The sequence below is a fragment of the Erpetoichthys calabaricus genome, chromosome 7 (assembly GCF_900747795.2).
Source record: "Erpetoichthys calabaricus chromosome 7, fErpCal1.3, whole genome shotgun sequence".
In the NCBI taxonomy this organism is placed as follows: domain Eukaryota; kingdom Metazoa; phylum Chordata; class Cladistia; order Polypteriformes; family Polypteridae; genus Erpetoichthys; species Erpetoichthys calabaricus.
This window is the reverse complement of record NC_041400.2, coordinates 130,035,265-130,057,198: the sequence shown is the minus strand read 5'-3', so window position 1 is coordinate 130,057,198 and position 21,934 is coordinate 130,035,265. Positions and strand designations below refer to the sequence as shown.

Here is a 21,934-nt window from a genome sequence, read left to right as displayed (position 1 = left end):
ATCATCCATGAGTCACTCCTTAAGCTGTATTTTATTTTTCTTTTAGCTGATTTGTGTCGTGTGCACAAACAAGGACACGTTTTGATAACTCACCTGAGTTTTTCGCTCATTCCTGAGAGATTTGTTAGTGACAAAAGTGCCTCGTAGTTTTGCAGACCATCTTTCTCCGTGTTCAGAAGGCTAACCAAAGGCCGCACAACTTCATAAATCTTGAGAAAAGACACATATATACAGTTATTAAAGATTTTTAGACCTGAATTTTGTAAAGAAATTTCCTTATGGTTTATGGGATTTTTTTAGTCCTTAAACTGGTAGCTGATTAACAGAAGTGACAATAATATGATCCTTAGAGTGTATAGAATCTGACACCATGGGGGCCAGCCCTTCTGTTTTACTTTGTTCTCCTTTGTGTACTTTATTTTCACTAAATGTTTTCTTTTTATATTAGCATCATTTTGTGAGCTGGGGGTCTCTATAAGGCTACGCTGACTATGAAAATAACATGCTCACGTGTTCTTAATAGAGAGGCAACATTATACAGTTCTTTTTAAGTGTATTTTTACTGTTACACTAGTTTATGAATGAAGAAGATTAATATTATTATCTATTACTATTAATTACTGGTATTAACAGAGAGCTCCTAAGAACACACAAGCTCATTTTCTGAGGCAGTGAGCCTTTACACATTGAAATGTGCTCCATTTCTAGCTGATGCATGCATTCTGAAGTGCTCAACCTGAATTTGCTGTAGTATGATTTGACATAATGTGGGCAATAGAGCCTTGAATGGGCTTGTGGAACTGAACATGACAGTCCAGTGAATAGGTGACTAATCTGTAAAGCAATCTTCCTCCCTAATTTCTGAAGAAAGAAACTCCATTACAAGACTTTAAGAAGAAATTGAATATGACATCAATTTACATAATTTAATCACAACGTATCTTTTACGCAAGAAGCTAAGAAGATAAAACACACATCCCTGTGTAACACCAGAGTTCATTTATATGAACTTCACCTCACTTTCAATAAGGAGGATGTGATTCATTCATTAACACTTTCAGTTATGGTAACTAGCAATCATCATTATTTAATGCCTAATAACTAGCTATCAGACTTTTTAGTGCAGTGTGCCTTTATAAATTACCACATACATCTGAAGATGAAGAAAAGGGCCTTTCATGTGATACAAAAAAGAACTGAAATGCACTTAAAGATGAAATCCTAGCCAAACAGGTAATTAACATTTGAAAACGTGTGGTAAAAAAAGGGACAAAACTCCAAAGAATATCTTAACAATCATTTTCTTTTTGCACTTATGTTTCTCCGTACTTTGATTTAAAGATATACTAATATTCCATATCTATCAGCTGCAATTTGGTGGTTATTAATTTTTTTCTTCTTTGTGAATCCAATCTATCTTACATTTAGTGTTCTCATTACTTCTACTTTTCATTTCAGGTGTAACTGCCACTGCAGATTATAGCAACACCATGTTTTAATATGAGATATAAACGTACTGCACGCATGAGTAGAAGTTACTCTTTGAAACGCTCAGTTTTGTATATGGCGTGACTGTGCATTGAACTGCATTCTGTCCTGATTTGGAGGCAAGTGATTACCAATGATTCCCCTCACCTCCATGCAAATGACCTCCATTAACATTGCCAATCAAATGATGGTATCATGTAGGTACATCACTCTGGAATTACATTTTGGTTTCCTTTTCTAAAGCTAGACACCTCACTTTATGGCATAACTATTTAAACGATTTAAGTCGAATGAAACAGCGTTATTGTGGGTGCAGGTGTGTGCATAAGTGGGCACTATGATGGACTGCTGTACCCTCCAGAGCTGGCTCCTGCATTGCGCCTGATGTTGCTGTGATAAACCCTGGGCTCCCATAAACCTCAGTGGATTAAACAGATTTTAAATTCTTATGTTTTGCAACACCTATTGAAATGTTGTGCATAATGTATGCTGAGTAAAAATGCTAATAATAAATATTTATACTGTTTCTGCGTGAGAGATGCTACAAATAGTATGTTAGGATATTTCAATATTACAGTGACCAAAGTAGAACAAAAATCAAACTACCATTATGAACTTCCTAAAAGAAGTAATATTGGAGCCATATAATAATACTCAAAATAGACTATTAATCTATTATATTGATAAAGTCTGCAGCCCTAATTAAAAAAATGAACTAACTCAATTAAAACCTTGCCATGAACAGATTAAATATATATGTATATGATCATATATTGCAGATCATTTCCGCCACTTCATATACAGTACCCTTGATGTTCCCCTCTAATAATCCTAATTTGATCAAAGCTGTAATTCTCACTATCTGGAATCAGTTTCCTCAATGCTTATTATATTTCATAATTTTAATATCCTCTTTCTTTCATATTAATATTCATTTTCATGGACCAGGCTCAAGAGAGAACATAACCTCAGACGGCATGGCAGTCAAGAATACACACAACAGGTAAATCAAGCTATCTTTAGCATGAGCAATGAAACCAGAGACTCCCGGTAAAGGCCACACAAACACAAGCAGAGTATGCGGCTAGGTTGCAATTCAAACCTGAATCTGTGAGGCAGCCATGCTAATGACTGTGCCACCAAGACTCCTTACTTATAAATTGTTAATATAAAATAAATTTGTCTTAGTAACATTTTTTAAAGATGTCAGTTACTCAATGCACAGGAACCCCTCCCATGATATTAAATAGCACAGGGACTATCTACTGATAATCTGATGAACAATTAGTAACATCCTGCATTATTATAATAATTTACAACAAACCACTTCTTGACAGAAACAATTTGGAAAGATGTGTGCATTCTTTGGGACCACAATAAATGATTAGAGTTTGCCTACTCTCTCTCCAGGGAAGGCAGTTTCAGGATTTGAAGATGCAGCAATCTTTGCCAGAGCATGAGATGCCTTTGCCTTGCCAAGTTCTGTGCCCTCCAGGGCCAAAGGAATCAGCGCCTGAATAAAACAAACACAAAGCTCTTTAGTTTCTGTCTGTGTTTACAGCAGAGAAACTCTTTTAACATTTGTATATGCTGGCTGAGCACACAACACAAGCAAAGAAGAGTCTGCCCTAGAGGGGAGCACACATCTGCAGTTAACAGGATTATGAATCAAAAAGAGAAATGCTGTCTATGTTGCTTCTGCATTCAACAGTTATGGATTAATAAACATGCCTAGTTCCTTAAATGTATGACATATATGACTCTAAAGGGAATCTCTTTGTTGCATACAAAATTTTCCAAAGTCAAGAAATACCTGTTGTATTTGTTGTGACAAAAACTTTGCTTATCCCACTTAGAAACAATTCTAGTTATTGTAGATTTCACAAATTATAAGCCCCTGATTGTCATTACTGCTTAGAAATTGATTAACGCGTGCCATCCCTAGCGCTACAGAAATATTGATGTCTTAAGCAGGACGTATTATACATGAAAAATTAGATTAGAAAAACCAGGTACATTAAACTGAAGTCGCTCTTGAGTGAAAAATTATGACCTGCAAGGGTAAGTCAAACTACTGCAAATATTTTACATTTTTTTATACAATTGGCTGTGCATATGTGTGTGAGTTTTCTTCGCGTAATATGCTCTTTCACTGGTCTAGTTAACTGTTGTCATGTTATACCATTGTTAACATGGCTGCCTTCACCTGTTCACACTACATTGTTGTTTTTGCCTTTATTCCATACTCCCCAAAAAATGGTGACTTTTGAAATCACTCTCCAGAGTTATATACTTTTAACAACACAGCCTCAGCATTGTGGTGTGGACAGGTGAAAATGCAGATTTCTGAAAATACAGACTCAAATCACACTTTGATTGGTCTGTGCTTTTATGTGGCCCTTCCCTGATTGGATCCTGCTCGTTACAATGTCTTATTACCTGATTGGTCACCTTTCATGGAAGAAAACCACATTCCAACACAGCGGACATAGAGGAGTTGCTTTCAGTGGTGCTTGCTGTGATGCTTACCTGTATGCATGTAAATTGTGTTATGTACAGTTTGAATGCTGTAATCATGCTAAAAATGCAGATAATTTATCGGTCGCTACAGTTTTACAATAAATCCCGTGGACCATGGTATTATCGCCCCTTCGAAGATTTCTCTGCTGATCCGTGCCGGCTCAGTGTATGCAAATGGCTACTGTCACGTCTCAGCCAGGGTCTCCTTCCCTGGCTGGGATTCAAATTCATGTTTTATGTTTCCTTTGTTCATTTCTGATTTTTTGATTTATGATTATGTTACTTTTTTGATTACATACACTATTCTTTATTTTTGATTTTGTTTATTTATATAAAATGCCTATGTTCCATGTGTTTTTTGGGTGGTCCTCCACATGGCAGGCCCACCAGCCAATCACCATCAGGAACTACCCTCTGGACATCTTGCAGTCCCTCCAGCTCATTCCCTTAAAGCCTGCTTATTTAAAAGCCTCTGCTTATTAAAGCCTCCACACATCCTTCTGCTGATACCAGCATAGGAAAAACATCCCCACCCATAATAACAACAGCGCAAGTGAGCAGAGAGCTGAGGAGACTTCGTGCCAGCAAAGCAGCGGGTCCAGATGGAGTATCGCCACGACTGCTGAAGGTCTGTGCATCGGAGCTGGGGGGTCCTCTACAGCGCATCTTCAACCTGAGCCTGGAACAGGGGAGAGTCCCGAGGCTTTGGAAAACATCTTGTATCACCCCAGTCCCAAAGGTATCACGTCCTAGTGAGCTGAATGACTTTCGGCCTGTTGCTCTGACATCACATGTGATGAAGACCATGGAGAGGCTGCTGCTTCACCACCTTAGGCCACAGGTTCAACACGCCCTTGACCCTCTGCAGTTTGCATATCAGGAGAAGGTGGGAGCGGAAGATGCCATCATCTATATGCTACACCGATCCCTCTCTCACTTGGACAGAGGCAGTGGTGCTGTAAGAATTATGTTTCTAGACTTCTCTAGCGCCTTCAACACAATCCAACCTCTGCTCCTTAGGGACAAGCTGACAGAGATGGGATTAGATTCATACCTAGTGGCATGGATCGTGGACTATCTTAAAGACAGACCTCAGTATGTGCGTCTTGGGAACTGCACGTCTGACATTGTGGTCAGCAACACAGGAGCGCCACAAGGGACTGTACTTTCTCCGGTCCTGTTCAGCCTATATACATCGGACTTCCAACACAACTCGGAGTCCTGCCATGTGCAAAAGTTCGCTGATGACACTGCTATCGTGGGCTGTATCAGGAATGGGCTGGAGGAGGAGTATAGGGACCTAATCAATGACTTTGTTAAATGGTCCGACTCAAACCACCTACACCTGAACACCAGCAAAACCAAGGAGCTGGTGGTGGATTTTAGGAGGCCCAGACCCCTCATAGACCCAGTGATCATCAAAGGTGACTGTGTGCAGATGGTGCAGACCTATAAATATCTGGGAGTGCAGCTGGATGATAAATTAGACTGGACTGCCAATACTGATGCTCTGTGCAAGAAAGGACAAAGCCGGTTATACTACCTTAGAAGGCTGGCTTCCTTCAACATCTGCAATAAGATGCTGCAGATGTTCTATCAAACAGTTGTGGCGAGCGCCCTCTTCTACGCAGTGGTGTGCTGGGGAGGCAGCATTAAGAGGAAAGACGCCTCACGCCTGGACAAACTGGTGAGGAAGGCAGGCTCTATTGTTGGCATGGAGCTGGACAGTTTAACATCTGTGGCAGAGCGAAGGGCGCTCAGCAGGCTCCTATCAATTATGGAGAATCCACTGCATCCATTAAATAATGTCATCTCCAGACAGAAGAGCAGCTTCAGCGACAGACTGCTGTCACTGTCCTGCTCCACAGACAGATTGAGGAGATCGTTCCTCCCCCAAACTATGCGACTCTTTAATTCCACCAGGGGGGGTAAACGTTAATATTTAACATTATACATAGTTATTGTCTGTTTTTTTCACCTGTATTATTATCATTCTTTAATTTAATATTATTTATTGTATCAGTATGCTGCTGCTGAAGAATGTGAATTTCCCATTGGGATTAATAAAGTATCTATCTATCTATCTATCTATCTATCTATCTATCTATCTATCTATCTATCTATCTATCTATCTATCTATCTATCTATCTATCTATCTATCTATCTATCTATCTATCTATCTATCTATCTATCTATCTATCTATCTATCTATCTATTATTTTCGAGACATCTTGCCCACCTTGTGTCCATGTTTATGCTTCCAGTCTTTGAAGGCAACCCTCTCAGCATGCCCCCTACTCCTTTATTCCTACTTGTGTGTCTCACACTTGCATTTCCTCTTTTGATCGCATCACCACAGCCAAACTGACCAACTAGATTGCTCTGAAGGACTGGACATATAGTAGATTATTATTGTCTGTGAATTAAAGTTCATTGTATCTGGCTACGATAGCTTTTGCTTTTTTAACATTTTGCATATCAATTTCTTTCACATGTGTTGATTGACATCCCTATTCAAGTTAAATATCCAACAATAGCTACAGTTTAATGAAAATAAATATGCAATTTTACAAATAAGAATATAAAATATTAGGTATTGTAATTGCACAATGGCAGATTAAGACTTAAAGACATGCTTTATGCAACCATGCTTCACTTCTGCAACCAGAGAGTGCACAGGAGTGATTTAGAAAGCAGATGTTAGGATTTTTAGTTATATAGCATGCTGTGCAAAGTTCATGTTTAAGGGGGTAATTCTTAAGGTGTGTAATGCATTTGTGGGGCCTCATCTGGAAACAGTTTTGAGTATTGCTGTCCATATTTCATAAACATGTAGTAAAGCAAGTACAGAGATTATATATCTGTTTTATATCCTGGCAGGGCACACCCTTATGGGAAAAACATCTCTGGGAGAATCTGGAGAAAAACCCATGCCCTGCATGGAATGATTTGGGTAGCTAGGATATAAAAGTTATTTGTACATTTTTAATTGAAAATACAATATACTTTCTGTGTTGTTTTTACAATTGCATTTAGTAGATTCTTATTTAATATGGCACCAAAGGGTGGTGACATGTTACATGATTGAACATGCATAAGAATTTCACTGCATTACTTAAAATATGACAATACTATAACTACTGTTTCAGAACCGCAGTAAATGTATGAGAAAAGAATGAAGAAGTTAAACATTTTTTGAAAAATTCCAAGGGATACGTTTGGCATTTTTGTTAAAAATATTTTTTCATAATTGTGCCATTCACTCATTTGGCCTAGGACTTGCATAGTCCACTTATGTTTTTCAAGTAAGCAGGAATGAACAACAAACATGGGCTGAATGACCGGTCCTCATCAACAAAAACACTGTCTTTAAAGAAATGGAAAGCTTTAGGCACTGCATCTCACAAAATTAAGTTAGAACTATTAAAAAACTTTGATTTGGTTGTTGTGTGAATCTTATATTTTATTTGCTTCATGGGTTTTCATATTAAATATCTATTGTTGAAGTCTGCATTAATGGACCTCTAGTTTTCAAGTTTTTACTGTTTGGATACATGAATTTGGTATGGACATAATTTATAGTGTTTTAGTGTTATACTAATAACTTCATCATGGCAACATTTTGAAATGTGTTCCTGTTAGCATCACTGTTTTGTATTTTATTCTGAAGGCTGCACAAAGGTTGTTTATAGAAATGAAATCCGTTGCAAATCATTTAAAGAGACAGCCTAGTGACGTCATCTAACAACCTCTATTTAAGGACAACAGTATAAATTATCTCCATATGTTGGATTCAAGTATGAAAAACAAACCTTGTGTTCTATGTTGCTTAGGGGCAAAGCCAATAGCTGGTTATGTCCTTTATTTTGACCCAAAATCTGATTCTGTGTTTAGACTTTGATGCTCATTTCATTCCCAACTCTTGCCTGTGTCTTAAACCTTGATTCTGTCTACTTCTTGCTGGTACTTCCATTGCAGTTGATCCCTGTTGTATCTGCCAGCAGACATATTCTCTTTCTTGATCTCTTTTAGTACAGATGAAGGCATTTGACACTTTATGAAAATTTCAGCTCAGGGCTGTCTGTTTTGTCTTTATTCAGTGTCCCAGTTGCTACATTCTTCTTAGTGTTTCTGACAGATTCAGTAAGTATTTAGCCAGGCCGTTCTGACTTCTAATAAAATGAGACTTCAGAATCTATCACTGTACTCTAAATTAGTAAATAAAATGATATAAACATAGAACATTCCTAAAATGTATTATGAATTGTCTGTCAAAGGTCAGAGAGTAAGTCTCAACACATCTCTCTTACTCAAGTCATTTGTCTTCGTTGCTTCTTGAAACTTTTACAGTAAAAGCTTTTAATTTTCATAGTAAAAAGGTTTTCATTACCTTTCCCCCTCCTTGAGCCACAATAAAGCCACGGTCTTTGGGATTCTCACTCAGAGCAAGGAAAACCCTAAATTCAAATACAGAAAAACATTTCAAAGAGTGAGAATTGCATCTTCCTGTTTTGTCCAACCATGATCAAACAATGCTTTACATTGCACATTTTGCTGCCTTTTTAAAATGTATTCACCTAATAAGACATTAATTTAATCTAATTTAATAATTAGATCCCCTTTAACTCATGAGCTTTAAAAAGAACGTTATTCTGACCCAATAAATTAAACCTTCTCCTTATCTGTGACAATGTCCTTGCTATTATGAGGTTTGTCCAAAGAAACTGATCATCAAAATTCAAAAGAAAGTTATATTTAAAAAATGAGCTAAAGTTAAAACCATTATGGAATCATTTACATACAAATTCTTACCTAATTCACAGCTCTTTTATAACCAGTTGTCATGGTCAGCTGTGGGTCTTTGTTTTTTGCTTTCTTTGAATTTGTTTTTTATGTTCTTTGCCCATTCTATATTAGCTCTCTTTCAGTTAAATATTTTGTAATTGTCAATTCTCTTTGGGTTCTTTTTTAGTTTAACTGTTCTTCTCTTTGTTGTTCTTTTATAAATGTTTTTGATAGATGAGTGCAATTCCTGGTTAAGCAACTTGCCCAGCTGCTTTAATGAATTTCACTACAGCACCTGACTCAGTAAGGTTCTTCCACTTACTACAGAATTGCAGCGGCATTCGTTAGGGTCCCTAGTATGTTCTCCAGAAACCTTTTCTTTTGTTAATTTTTTGTGGTTTAGTGTGGTTATTTTACATTCAGGTTTGGCTTTTTTGCCCATTGAAATGTTAGCCTATTTATGCAATTTGTATTTTTTTAATTTTGATTGTTTGTCCTTAAACTTATTTTCTTTATGTCATGAACAAGGAGTCCCAAAACATGCAACTCCCAAATTCACTTACAAAAATGACCAATAGGGTGAGTTTCCCATCAAACCACAGCTAGATATAGGGGCAAGCACACATCTTTATTAAATAAAAATATTTATTTTTCATACAACATGCTCTGTAATACTCTGAAGCTCAAGAGCACATTCACAATGAAATACCATGAACTGTGAGAGACTGAATTTATAGGGCGGAGGGCAGTTCCTGGTGGTGTTTGGCCGATGATCCCACCTCTTGGGTGCCTGGGAGTGATGAGTTTACTTGTGCTTTATTGCACCTTTTGTGATTTACAGATTTATTGATCTTCTGCTCTATTCCTTTTGATTATGTCTTTGAATTCTGTATTGGGAATATGTTTGCTGGGATTGCTTTGTGTTTCAGGCCATTCCTTTTTACCTTTTGTGCTCCACAGTGTTTCATAGTGATTGGAATCATTTTTTCAAAGAATAAATCTTTTGTTTTATAAAGATTCAATACTTGCCTTTATTACCAGCCAGGGTTTGATGATGATACTTCCCTCTGGTGGGCATTTTTGGAAGTGCTTTTAAAAGTTATCGGTATTTATCTGTTTTGAAACTGCTAGTCGAAAGCAGGCTATCAAGACTTCTATAGCTTGACCTCATTGCTGCTTGTTACTGGCATATTCTGGTTTAGTATTCCATTGTTTCTGTGCATGACATATTTTTCTGTCCAGCTCTGTGATGTGTGTGCTGTTTGGGACCACAATAAATGATGATTTACTTGCTCACAGGAGCTAGTTATTGGGGATAGGAACCTGCTTAGGTTAGTCAAAGTCTTATAAGCTCCTCTGTTGGATTCAGATGAGGTTCTTTTTTGGGATTAGATGTTTGATCTGGCATCTCTTGATGTGGTAGGTTCCCTCACTCCCCTCCCAACAATTTTGCCACCCTTGTATGCTAATAGGGTATTGGGCAGAATAGTGAAGAAAAAAAAAACATTAACCAAAAAATATATCTGGTGAGGTATATTAACTTATTCATATACAGGGTCCTGGGGGGCTGAAGCCTACCTCTACAACACTGGGTGCATTATGGGAAGAGATCTTGGACTGAGTACCTAATTATCACAGGGCACATTTAGTCCCATACCCACACAAACACACAGAGATATGCTCATTCACTAATATTGATCCAAACCAGTCAACTATTGTGCATTTCTTTGCTGTGTGGATGGAAACCTAGAATACGCCCAAAAAATCCCCACTGAGACAACAGGCAGTGCAAACTCCACACAAAACAGTGATCGGGGTCATCATCCTGTACTGGGCCGTCACCACCACTTGTTTATCCATAAATGCTGCTAAACTATCTGGGTTAAGTGAAAATGGGGGACTTGTGAGAGGAACAAGAGATGAAAGCCACAGGTGACACTCATTAATGATGCTTTCATTTTTGCAAGAGGAATAGTTGGATGAAGCAGAGAAACGACTGAGAAAGAAGTATGTCAGTAGAGCAGACAAGTGAGAAAAACATACAAATCACAAAAAATTGACTGATTAACATTTAAAAAAGGTTGCAAAGTGTAAATGTAAATCCTGCCTTCACACTAGTTTTCACCTCTGACCCATCTTTAGCATAGTCCAGCCTTATAACATTCCTGTCATTATAGATTTTATTATTCTTCTGCCTACCGTGCTAAAAGCTCCTTTGTCTGGTCGGTCAGAATTGTGCTGTCGGCTTTTACCATGCAAGCCAGTGCTGATGTAACCCCAGCCTTCAGTAGACGTTTTACACGTTTCTCCACAAAGTCCTTTTTGTCCTAGAATTGAAAGTGGAGTCCTAGTTAATATATTTTTTTCAAAGATTAACATCAGTCTGTCCAAATGATGCTTGAACCATTTCTGATTATTTCCTTATGTTCTTGTCACAATGCATTCCATGTTGCATTGAATTTCAGGACTCAGTTCTCTGTGGAAAGTCTAGTAAGAACCAGAGAGACCAGACAGGCCAATTTAAGTTTAAAAAGATATGTGCTACTGGCTGAATCCAAGCCAGTGATTAAATTTCCTAACTCCTTACCTTGGGGTGCTGCTCGGGCACATGCTGCTTAGAAAACTTTGCTAGCTGTATCAACTCAGGAATGATCTCTTTCTTCTCGTAACTGTTAGTACAATTCACCAATGTGGAAGCCACAGCATACAGAATGGTCTTGTCTTGAGACTGAAAAGAAAATAATTGATGCACAGTTATCACAATCAGCCTGACTTAAAACTCTAATTTCATAACTTCCCTAAAGATTGACAGAACATCCTAACAATGTAGGGCTAAATTTCTAGGACAGGCTAAAGAAACCAAATTTATGCAGCTTGGAAAGGAGTCCATAATGTGGGTGTTGGTAAAACCTATAAGCATGATAAAGCTAGGAGCCACAGAAAGAGTTACTAGACAAAGTGGTGGAAAGGCAGGTTTAGGATGGGGTATGGAAAAAAGTGTTGTTAACAATAAGAATTCACTATTGAAATGAGTTCTGACAACAAGATCAGATTAGGAAGAGGCTGGATTTATCATTTTTACCTAGCAATGAATTGAGGTAGCCCAAGTTGATTCTTGGATTATAGACTTTGGAGTAAGGCTGATTTTGGTTTCTGTGCCTCATCTTAAAGTTCTAATATTTGAGTAAAAATGAATTTTGATTTTCATCAACCCCGACAGATTGTAACAATGTAGTATTCTGTGTAAGCTTGAAATGTTTTTAGTAGAAATAGCTAAGCATTTTTGCATTTGTGGGTTTGTGGAAGTATGGAAATAGTTTGATAAACTGCAAAGAGAGTTCAACCAAAGATTCAAAAATATTAATCACTAAGAGTTTTGCAAGAGTCCTTTTTTTGTCAAACTCCAGCAGCTTCAACATCATCCATAATTCTGATATCCTTGGTTTAAATTGCCTTTCTGTCTATAGATAGAGTAAGATGCTTTTTGATTTTTCCTTTTCTTCTAACAAACCAAATCCACAAAGTACCTTACAGAGTTCAAACATTGCCCTCATTGCAAGTTCATCTTCAACAAAGTCATCCTTCACGTCTGCATCCATTGTCAAATAAGCTAACCCTTCCACAGCCCACTTTCTGGTGCGTACATCAATATTTGGATTACATAACCACCTAAAAAAAAAAGAAAACAAAGTTAGCATCCTGTTTAAATAGCACATTTCTTAACATCATGACTGCCTGGGTGTTTCTTTGGTTCTGTGGTTTTTCTCTCATACCTCATAGACATGCATGTTAGGTTAAACGGTGCTACTGGTAGTGAGCGTTGGCATTTGTGTGTTTATATCTTGCAATGGCCTGGCTCCATACCCAAGGCTGATTCTTGCCTTGCACAGAATACTGCCAGGATATGCTGTAGCTCACTGTGACCACATAATGGAGAAACAAATCAATTATGTGACTATACTGTTCTGTGAAGACGTTTATGCCAGATGTCATCTACCTACAACAACAATGAATGTGTAATCAAGAATAAATTTGTATTCTGGACCTTTTCTTATAACACAAGGTGTTCTTTTATTTGTCTCATATATAGCATAGTACTTTGGAGAACCTAAGTCTATTGCTTGTTATGGGCCTCATGTTGAAATTATCTTTTGCAAAGTCACAAATACGACAAATATTCATTGCAAGTAGTCCTTAAATAAGGATTATTCTGTTACTTATTGAACTCTTCGTTTAAATAAACTGTTTTCTCTGGAAAGTGCAATGGTTCACACTGCTGCCTAACACCTCCAGAGTCCTGGGTTGGCTTCTAAGGCCCAGTAACTGTCTCTGTGGAGTCTGACTGTCATCCCCATTTCTACATGGATGTGTATATTAGATTAATTGATGGCTCAAAATCTGACCAGTTTGGATGTACATGTGAGTGCTCCATGTGAAGAACTAGTGTGTCATCCAGGGTTGGTGTCTCTCATGCTCCATATGCTATTGTGGTAGGAACTGGCACCTGCTATTATGACCTAGATTATGCAGGTTTGATGTAGGACAGAAAACTGCTTATAAGGCATGAAACAAACCTGTACAGGAAAATGTTCCACTCAAGCGTTGACCCCTGCTCACTCACACTGGAGCCACCACTGTACTGGAGTATCTGCTGGTACTTTAGTGAGCTTATGGCACAATGTTAATCAGTACGCCACCGTTCCGCGTTTTTGGTAAGATTGTTCTAAGTCTTAGAGGTTTGTTATGCATCTCACTGAGACACCAATGCAAACCAAAACTTGTAGAACAGCTGTCCCTTTGTGTATCTGTTATTAGGAGGTTAATTTCAACACCTCCATTTGTCTATCCAACAATTCTTATATTCTCTGAGTCTGCACATATAAACACTTTTTTGAAAGACTAAATAAGAGCTTGGTTAAAAACTGACTGCGGACAACTTCACAACACTGGCCCTTGCTTTACTAAATTTGACATGGTAAATTAATTCTGAGTTCGACTGAAAACAAAAACAAGGTAACTTAAGTAAAGGCTTCAGTTACAACTTGGACAGACAGACAGACTAACTTGGTTTAATGCAATACTGTAATAAATAAAATATAAAGAAATGGTAAACTGTGTTTTGTCTCTTTGTAAAATTAGGTAAAAACATATTAAAGAATTTCCCATTGGGATTAATAAAGTATCTATCTATCTATCTATCTATCTATCTATCTATCTATCTATCTATCTATCTATCTATCTATCTATCTATCTATCTATCTATCTATCTATCTATCTATCTATCTATCTATCTATCTATCTATCTATCTATCTATCTATCTATCTATCTATCTAAAATGCCTATACCATAGTATGTTTTTTTTTTATTATCAATTTAACAATAAACTCACTTGCGACACTGTTTTGCAAGCTTTTCGGTGGAGCCTTCTGCAAACTGCCGTAGGCTATAGTCATCCCCACCAGCAGACCCTAGTTTACAAAGACCCTGTAAAGGATAAAAAAGTCATTATTGTCCCATATACATAATAATCACATTCATGTTTGTAGAAGTGTTCATGTTTTTTCTGAGTTTTATAAGAGAGCCATTATCTTCCATATTATGTCACCCATAGACAGCACTGCCAATTGCAATATTGTCAACCAAGTGTGGATTTCTGGCATTTACTCTACAGTATATTCATGTAGGTGACTTGGGTAATTTTCTTTTTTTCAAGCCACCATGGCAGATTTTCAAAAGACAATGATGATCACATTTTTAAACACTGAAGGACTTGGTTAAAAAGAGTTTATTCCCCATGAACAGGCTGTTAATCAGTGACATTACATTGAACTGCCTAGCAGAGCCATACACACAGCTTGACAGTTAGAAAACCTTACATAACAACAACGGTCCTGCCTGCCTGCCAGGCTGTGCTCTGAATGAGCATTCATTGGTTGTCAGCTCTCATGCACAAAGAAATCCCTCCCGAGACTAAAGACATAATCAAACCGTTTTAATTTTATCAGAGCAAGTTGCAGACAAGTTGGACTGAGTTACTGGGTATGTCAAATAACGTAACTGGCCTTCATGGGAGCTCTCCGCCAACTGCTAAGTTTATGTAAATGAAGGCTAGGACTGAAAATCGCTGGAAAAGTCATCTGTGATGGCATGGCTTTAATAAGACTGTTATCAGTCACATGATATGAAAGTCAAGTGACTTATTATATCACCATATCCAGATGGTAATCTGCACATTTGCTTTGGATCAAAGACCTCTTAACTACAAATCTCCTTTATGCTCTTTCTAGCATTAGAGGAAGATAAAAGGCACTTCTTAGAAGACTTTAATGTTACTATACTTTGTTGACTGGAATTTAATTCTCATTTTGTGCTTTGATTTAGTTGCTTTCTCTTTTTCCTCCCTGTGTTAAGACACTTAGATTTTGCTTTATCCCTCATTATGTGTTTATCTCCCCATCTTTACTATTTTTCAGAGCACCCCCTTTCTTCAAAGTGTCCAAAACAATGTTAGTGATAGAAAGACAGAAGATGTCTAATCAGAGTAGACTTTTCTTTCAAGTGTGAGTTTCAGCAGCTCTGTGAAAAATGCTTGATTTGTGAAATCTGAATGTAAATCTGAATGTGAGCTTGCCTGGGATTAAGTACTTAAATCTATGCCTCCCAAATTAAATTAAATAAAAAGATATAGCAATCATAAGAATAATTTCATGACTGTATATCAAAATAGCTGTATCATGAAAATGATAAAGTCTATTTTAATGACATACTAGGTGAATTTAAAAGGGAACCCATAAAGAACTGAGATTATTTTAAGTGATCCCAGGTATCTGTTTTGAATACTGTGGACTTCTCTCCTTTTGTTATAATTGCATCTTTGTTTTGCAATTTTTTTTGTAAATTTTGTAATTTTCCCCAACTCTCTTGTTTGTTCTCTCTTCACATTCAATACATTGCTCGTAATTTTGTTTCTGGTCCCTTTTCCCTCTACCAAAATTAATTGATTTCCCCTAGAATGCTCCTAGGTGAATTGAGTGCAATCGTCAGGGGGACTACATGCAGCAATCAATGCGTAACTCATCACAACCCACTACCATTATAAACAACAGTGGTTGAGAAACACTGACTTAGAGGGTCATTATTGTCATGCGTACAGAGTAAAGAAATATTTTAACTTGTATGTCCTTATCAAAATACAACATGTCTTACCTGTAAAATCACAAAACATATTGTACTTTACAGGAGCCAGTTTATCTGTGCACTTCTGCTCCCTTTTGTTCTTTCCTCTTACTATACTATACTAAGATTTTATGTTCTTTTGAATATTTTCATTTTGGCTTTTGACAATTAGGTTTTGTTTTTGGTTTTCTCTGTAGTTGTTGCCAACTTGTTTTGGTTATTTTTGGATTGCCTTTTTCTTTTTGTTTAGTATTTAGATTTGTAATTTTTGAAAATGTAATCTTTGTTTAGGGAATTCTTGTTTTTTTTTTTGAATTATCAAACATTTTTGTTGAATTTTTCTTTATTTCACTTAATAACTGAAACTAAATAGTAAAGTCTTTTCCTGATTTAGTCTTTTGGTTTTTTGAGGCCTAAATCACAAAACACCTTTGTTTCCATCTTTGTTTTCCCATTTGAACAGTACCACACAGTGCTGGTAAATTTTACCATGGATTACCACTACAGCGATAGACATGCCGTTGTATGGGTACACAATGCTGTGACCTCAAATCAGCCGCATTTGTTGTGAATTTTGTAACTATTGCTCCTGCTCATAGCAAGCTCTAGTGTCCACAAACTCATCTACTTGGCTGACGCAGGGACAAGTTTTACAACCACCTAAATTTATTCTGCAAAAAACCCAGGGGAATATCCCAGGGGAAAGGCCATTTTTACAGGAAGTGACATAATTTTACTGAAATGCTGATTTGCTCAGGACTATTTTAACTTCAGCCTATTTTTTATAAACTTTTTATAGAAGGTAAAATGCTCGATAATCTTTACTAAGATGTGAAAGTGCTGTTTTTAAAAATTGACATAAATGATTCAGACAGAGATAAAATTAGAGAGTAATTACTTTACCCCTTCTCCTAATGTAAACCTAATCCATTTAAATAGGACTTTTACCTACAAAGCCCCATGGCAAGGTTACTTGCAGTTTGTGGAGATAGATGATGTTTTTTCTTTTGTTTTTTCATTGTTTGTTCAATGTTTTAATGTTTTATTCTTATCAATAGTGAGGTCGGCCCCCTAATGAACATGGTCAGATTCATGTTCAACTCATACATAAGAGGCACCTGTGAAGATTCTGTTTATGATCTCTCTGACCATCCTGCAGTTGACTTCTACTTTCTTTGCCTTGTACTAAAATGTATATCTTCAGTAAATCAAAGAATTGGACTGCTCTTTAGCTTAATACATAGACCTTTTGCTTAGGAATTGACTTTTATTATTTAGTAAATTACTCTTTATTATTAAGTAAATGATATATCCATCCATCCATTTTCCAACCCGCTGAATCCGAACACAGGGTCACGGGGGTCCGCTGGAGCCAATCCCAACCAACACAGGGCACAAGGCAGGAACCAATCCCAGGCAGGGTGCCAACCCACCGCAGGACACAAACAAGCACACCCACACACCAAGCACACACTAGGGCCAATTTAGAATTGCCAATCCACCTAACCTGCATATCTTTGGACTGTGGGAGGAAACCGGAGCGCCTGGAGGAAACCCACGCAGACACGGGGAGAACATGCAAACTCCACGCAGGGAGGACCCAGGAAGCGAACCCGGGTCTCCTAACTGCGAGGCAGCAGTGCTACCACTGCGCCACCATGCCGCCCCCCTAAATGATATATAATTTACAAAATTAATTTGAAAACTCTTTGGTTTTCGTAAGAAGAGACTTTTTAACATGTAAAGTACAAAACATGTACATATTGCTGTATGATGAGAACTTACTACAAAAGTACAAAACATGTACACATTACTGTATGATGAGAACTTACTACTAAAGCTCGGATTTTGATTTTCTCATCCTTTGTCTTCTTGTATATGTCCTTTAGTAGCGATACTCCATTAGTAATAATGAAGGAAGCTCTACTCATTTTGGTGGATGCATGAATTAGAGCTTCAACTGCCACTAGTTGATCGACCTCTCGCTCGGAGCCACATAAGGCCACCATCATTTCCATTACACCTTGCTTTCCGACGATCTTGTTGCCAACGTCGAAAGGACCTTGAAGCAAACCAGATACAGTCTGGATGGCATGTAGATTCTTATCCATATCTTTCGGATCAAATTTGCCCCTTAAATCAATAAAGACATAAGTGAAACCATATTAGACATGTGCTAGTGAGGAAAGGTAAATACATGAGCATCATTTCCACGTTGGTGAGTACTTAAATATATGGTTATGATAATAGAGTTATAAGAGGAGTGCTTTTTGCCTTTCTCTAGCTATGACACTTATTCATCTTCCTAAACTATACATATACAGTAAATCCACAGTTGCAGAACAATATAGTTTACAAGTGCTGTAGTACAGTTCCTGGTGCTATGTTATTTTACACCCTAGGCCAAGCTTATTAGTGCACCAACTGACGCTTTGGTAGCTACGCCCCCTTATGATCTCCACCCTAGGTGAATATCTATCTATCTATCTATCTATCTATCTATCTATCTATCTATCTATCTATCTATCTATCTATCTATCTATCTATCTATCTATCTATCTATCTATCTATCTATCTATCTATCTACCTAATTCACCTTAATGGTGGCGCCAGCCCTGTTTACAGGATAGGACAGAACGAGGTCTGATACATGACAATAAAAAGTCATGAATGAATTATGATAATCAATGACTGGATTTATTTAGAAGCCTTTGATCAACAGTGAAGATCATGAAAAGTACATAGAAAAATAGAATATGAATATGAGTGTATCTGAGCCAAGGCTGGCTCACTAAGGAGAACAGATCCTTCACTGCTTTTAGCCATGATGCCGTTTACCTATAGAGTATGCAGACAGACAGATGGATAATGTATTGTATAATAACACATAAACAATGTATAATAGACATAATTGGCATATTTAATATATTTTTATAGAATATAATTGTTAGTACTAAAAATACATACTATATGTATGAAGCAGTTCAACTGATTTAAATGTCAGACTTTTGTTCCTTCAGTAAGTAGACAACACTTACAGTATGTACTCTTCACAGATCTTGAAATAATTTTCTCTCTCTGGATCACAGCGGAGATCATCATAGAGCTTATTAAGAAGAATGCTTGCTATCATCTGAGTGTTTTCAGATAGAGGCAAATGTTTGGGTAGATCTGGAACTTGCCCGACCACTTTCAAGATTTTTTTCAGTCCTGGTGGAGTTAATCATATACAATAGTCATTTTTTTTAACAAACAGCAATAATGACTCTGCAAGATACATCCATTCATACACATTCATCTTTGCAACAAGTACTTTTTGGATAGACATTCACTTTCCACAAAATTGAACTGGATAACAACTGGGTTACAAAATGGATGGCAATGTTATTAATTCATGAGGATGACAGATTTTAATAGTAAGAAAAAACATATAGATCATGAAAGGATTCCCTATAGAAAATTAAATTCTATTCATTTCATTTTTCTATGGTGCTCATCAAAAAGTGCAGACTCAGAGCACTATAATAAGTTCACAGGTAAAATACAATTATAAACTTTAAATTACTAATTACATAATGAATACACATAAAAGTACAAATACGCTTAAACACGCAGTATACACAATATATAAATTGATCCAACAGACATCACTTTGTTGAATTTGCTTAGTCCATTAAAAGGTCATAAAGTCTAGGAGGCTATAGCAGTAGTGACAGATGTAAGGCCAGAATGAGGCATTGCAGGGCACACGTGATGTGACGCACCCAAAGCAAACATGCTGATGTGTCCAATATGCACCTCTGGGAGATACTTAAGAGCAAAGTAGAGCGCTCAGGGAAATAAAATATTACTAGTAAGCTCTGTGCATGCAGTGGCACAGGCAGGGTTTTGAACCCTGGTCTCTGAATTGCTGAGGTAGTAGCCATTATTATAATAATAGTGGTTTACTTTTCTTTCATTGATACTAGTAATATAAATTTGGTGCCATTATGTACTGATACCAAGCCTCCATTGTATGTACTTCTTCCATCCATCCATCCATCCATTTTCCAACCCGCTGAATCCGAACACAGGGTCACGGGGGTCTGCTGGAGCCAATCCCAGCCAACACAGGGCACAAGGCAGGAACCAATCCCGGGCAGGGTGCCAACCCACCGCAGGACACACACAAACACACCCACACACCAAGCACACACTAGGGCCAATTTAGAATCGCCAATCCACCTAACCTGCATGTCTTTGGATTGTGGGAGGAAACCGGAGCGCCCGGAGGAAACCCACGCAGACACGGGGAGAACATGCAAACTCCACGCAGGGAGGACCCGGGAAGCGAACCCAGGTCCCCAGGTCTCCCAACTGCGAGGCAGCAGCGCTACCCACTGCGCCACCGTGCTGCCCATGTACTTCTTTTTATAACATAAAGTCAAATGATTTAATAGAGACAATTATTTCTGGTATCACTTTAAAAAACATTACATATTACTGAATTTGTATCAAGATATTATAATGTGTTATTCTCATAAACTAAGAGTTTGAATGTATATATTCTGAATACTTTGCTAAGGTATACAATGAACTATTCTGTTTAAGAAGTAATTTCTTTGCTGACTTTGAAAAATTGAAATACAGCTTGTTCAGTCTTCTTTTTGTTTATTTTTTCCATTATTTACAGACTTGTCCTTATTATATTTTGCTGCCACCTTTATCTAATGCTAATGCAGCATACAAGATTAGGATGAAATGGGCTTGTTTAAATAGATTTTTTACATTTTGAGTCAAGGCTGGCTAAGTGACATGATCAGGGTGGCACAGTGAGGTCAGAGCCGGGAACTGAAATAACAACCTTGAGTTTTAAAGTCCAGTGCCTTGGCAACTACACCCAAGTGTATATACTTTATAATAATAAACTGTTATCATGTCATTTACTAACCCACTTAATCCAGACCTGGAACACGGGTGGTACTGGAGCCTATCCCAGCTATCACGGGGTGCAAGGCAGGAACAAACCCTGGAAAGGGCTTCTGTCCATCACAGGATGAAAACACACACACACACACCAACCACACAATAAGACCAATTTAGAGTCATCAATTCACCTAAACTGCATGTCTTTGGACAGTGGAAGGAAACTAAAGCAGCCAGAGGAAACCCACAAAGACAAGGAGGAGAACATGCAAACTCCATACAGGGAGGACCTGGGAAACAAACCGTGCTCTCCTTATTGTAAAGCAGCAGTGCCACCACTGCGTCTCCATCCTGCTTACAATAATAAAATTGTGCTTACTTTTTTAATTGTTTTTCAATATATAGTATGCACTGTGTGTGTCCTACATGCTAAGTTTATAACTAAACAAAGAAACAAGTGCACAATTTATCCTCTTTGGAAACTGGTTAAGCAGTCAGATGGCAATAGCTTGTAATTTTCAATGCATCATTGTGTGTAATATACAATAAAAACAGGATAAGGACTTTTATTTTTTAAACTTTGCATTTAGATTCCCTTGGGACACCACATTCCTAGAGAGCGCTTCCTCCGGGTGGCAGATGGAGGAGGTCCTGGGAGTGGGACTGCTGTGAATATTTATAATAAGCAGCTGTGGACCAAAGCCCACTTGTCTCAAACTAACGGGACCCTTGTCTTTGGGCTAATCACTCACACATGATAAGAATAATTCAGAGACAACAAAAATGAATGGTCTAACTGGTTACGAACTGTGGCAAACAAAATGTTAAGAACTGGAATATGAAATATAACATTGTTAACTGGTAAATGAAAGAGAGATAGAAGAAAAAACAGAAAGGTACAAGAACCAAATACTACAAATATCTGAAATAAAAAAGAAGGGTCGTAGAATAATAAATCCAAAGGATATACAGTACCCTCTTTTTGGGATCTCCAATTGAAAGCACTGCGGTGGCATGAGTTGAGACAATTATAAGCAGTGAGATAGAAAAGATGATAAC

The 21,934-nt window shown here is 37.5% G+C and overlaps 1 protein-coding gene across 3 annotated transcripts in view; it reads right to left on the bottom strand.

Moving 5' to 3' along the window:
* Window positions 1-21,934, bottom strand: part of unc45b (unc-45 myosin chaperone B) — a 61,642-nt gene that overhangs the window by 9,619 nt on the left and 30,089 nt on the right. For all 3 annotated transcript variants that reach the window (XM_028805377.2, XM_051929666.1, XM_028805376.2), the window contains exons 9-17: window positions 19,009-19,180; window positions 17,803-18,103; window positions 14,184-14,278; window positions 12,321-12,462; window positions 11,381-11,521; window positions 10,993-11,120; window positions 8,399-8,465; window positions 2,888-3,001; window positions 94-209 (exon numbers count right to left, since the gene is read on the bottom strand). In XM_028805377.2, the coding sequence (XP_028661210.1) occupies window positions 94-209; window positions 2,888-3,001; window positions 8,399-8,465; window positions 10,993-11,120; window positions 11,381-11,521; window positions 12,321-12,462; window positions 14,184-14,278; window positions 17,803-18,103; window positions 19,009-19,180 (1,276 nt within the window). The remainder of the gene's footprint in view (window positions 1-93; window positions 210-2,887; window positions 3,002-8,398; window positions 8,466-10,992; window positions 11,121-11,380; window positions 11,522-12,320; window positions 12,463-14,183; window positions 14,279-17,802; window positions 18,104-19,008; window positions 19,181-21,934) is intronic.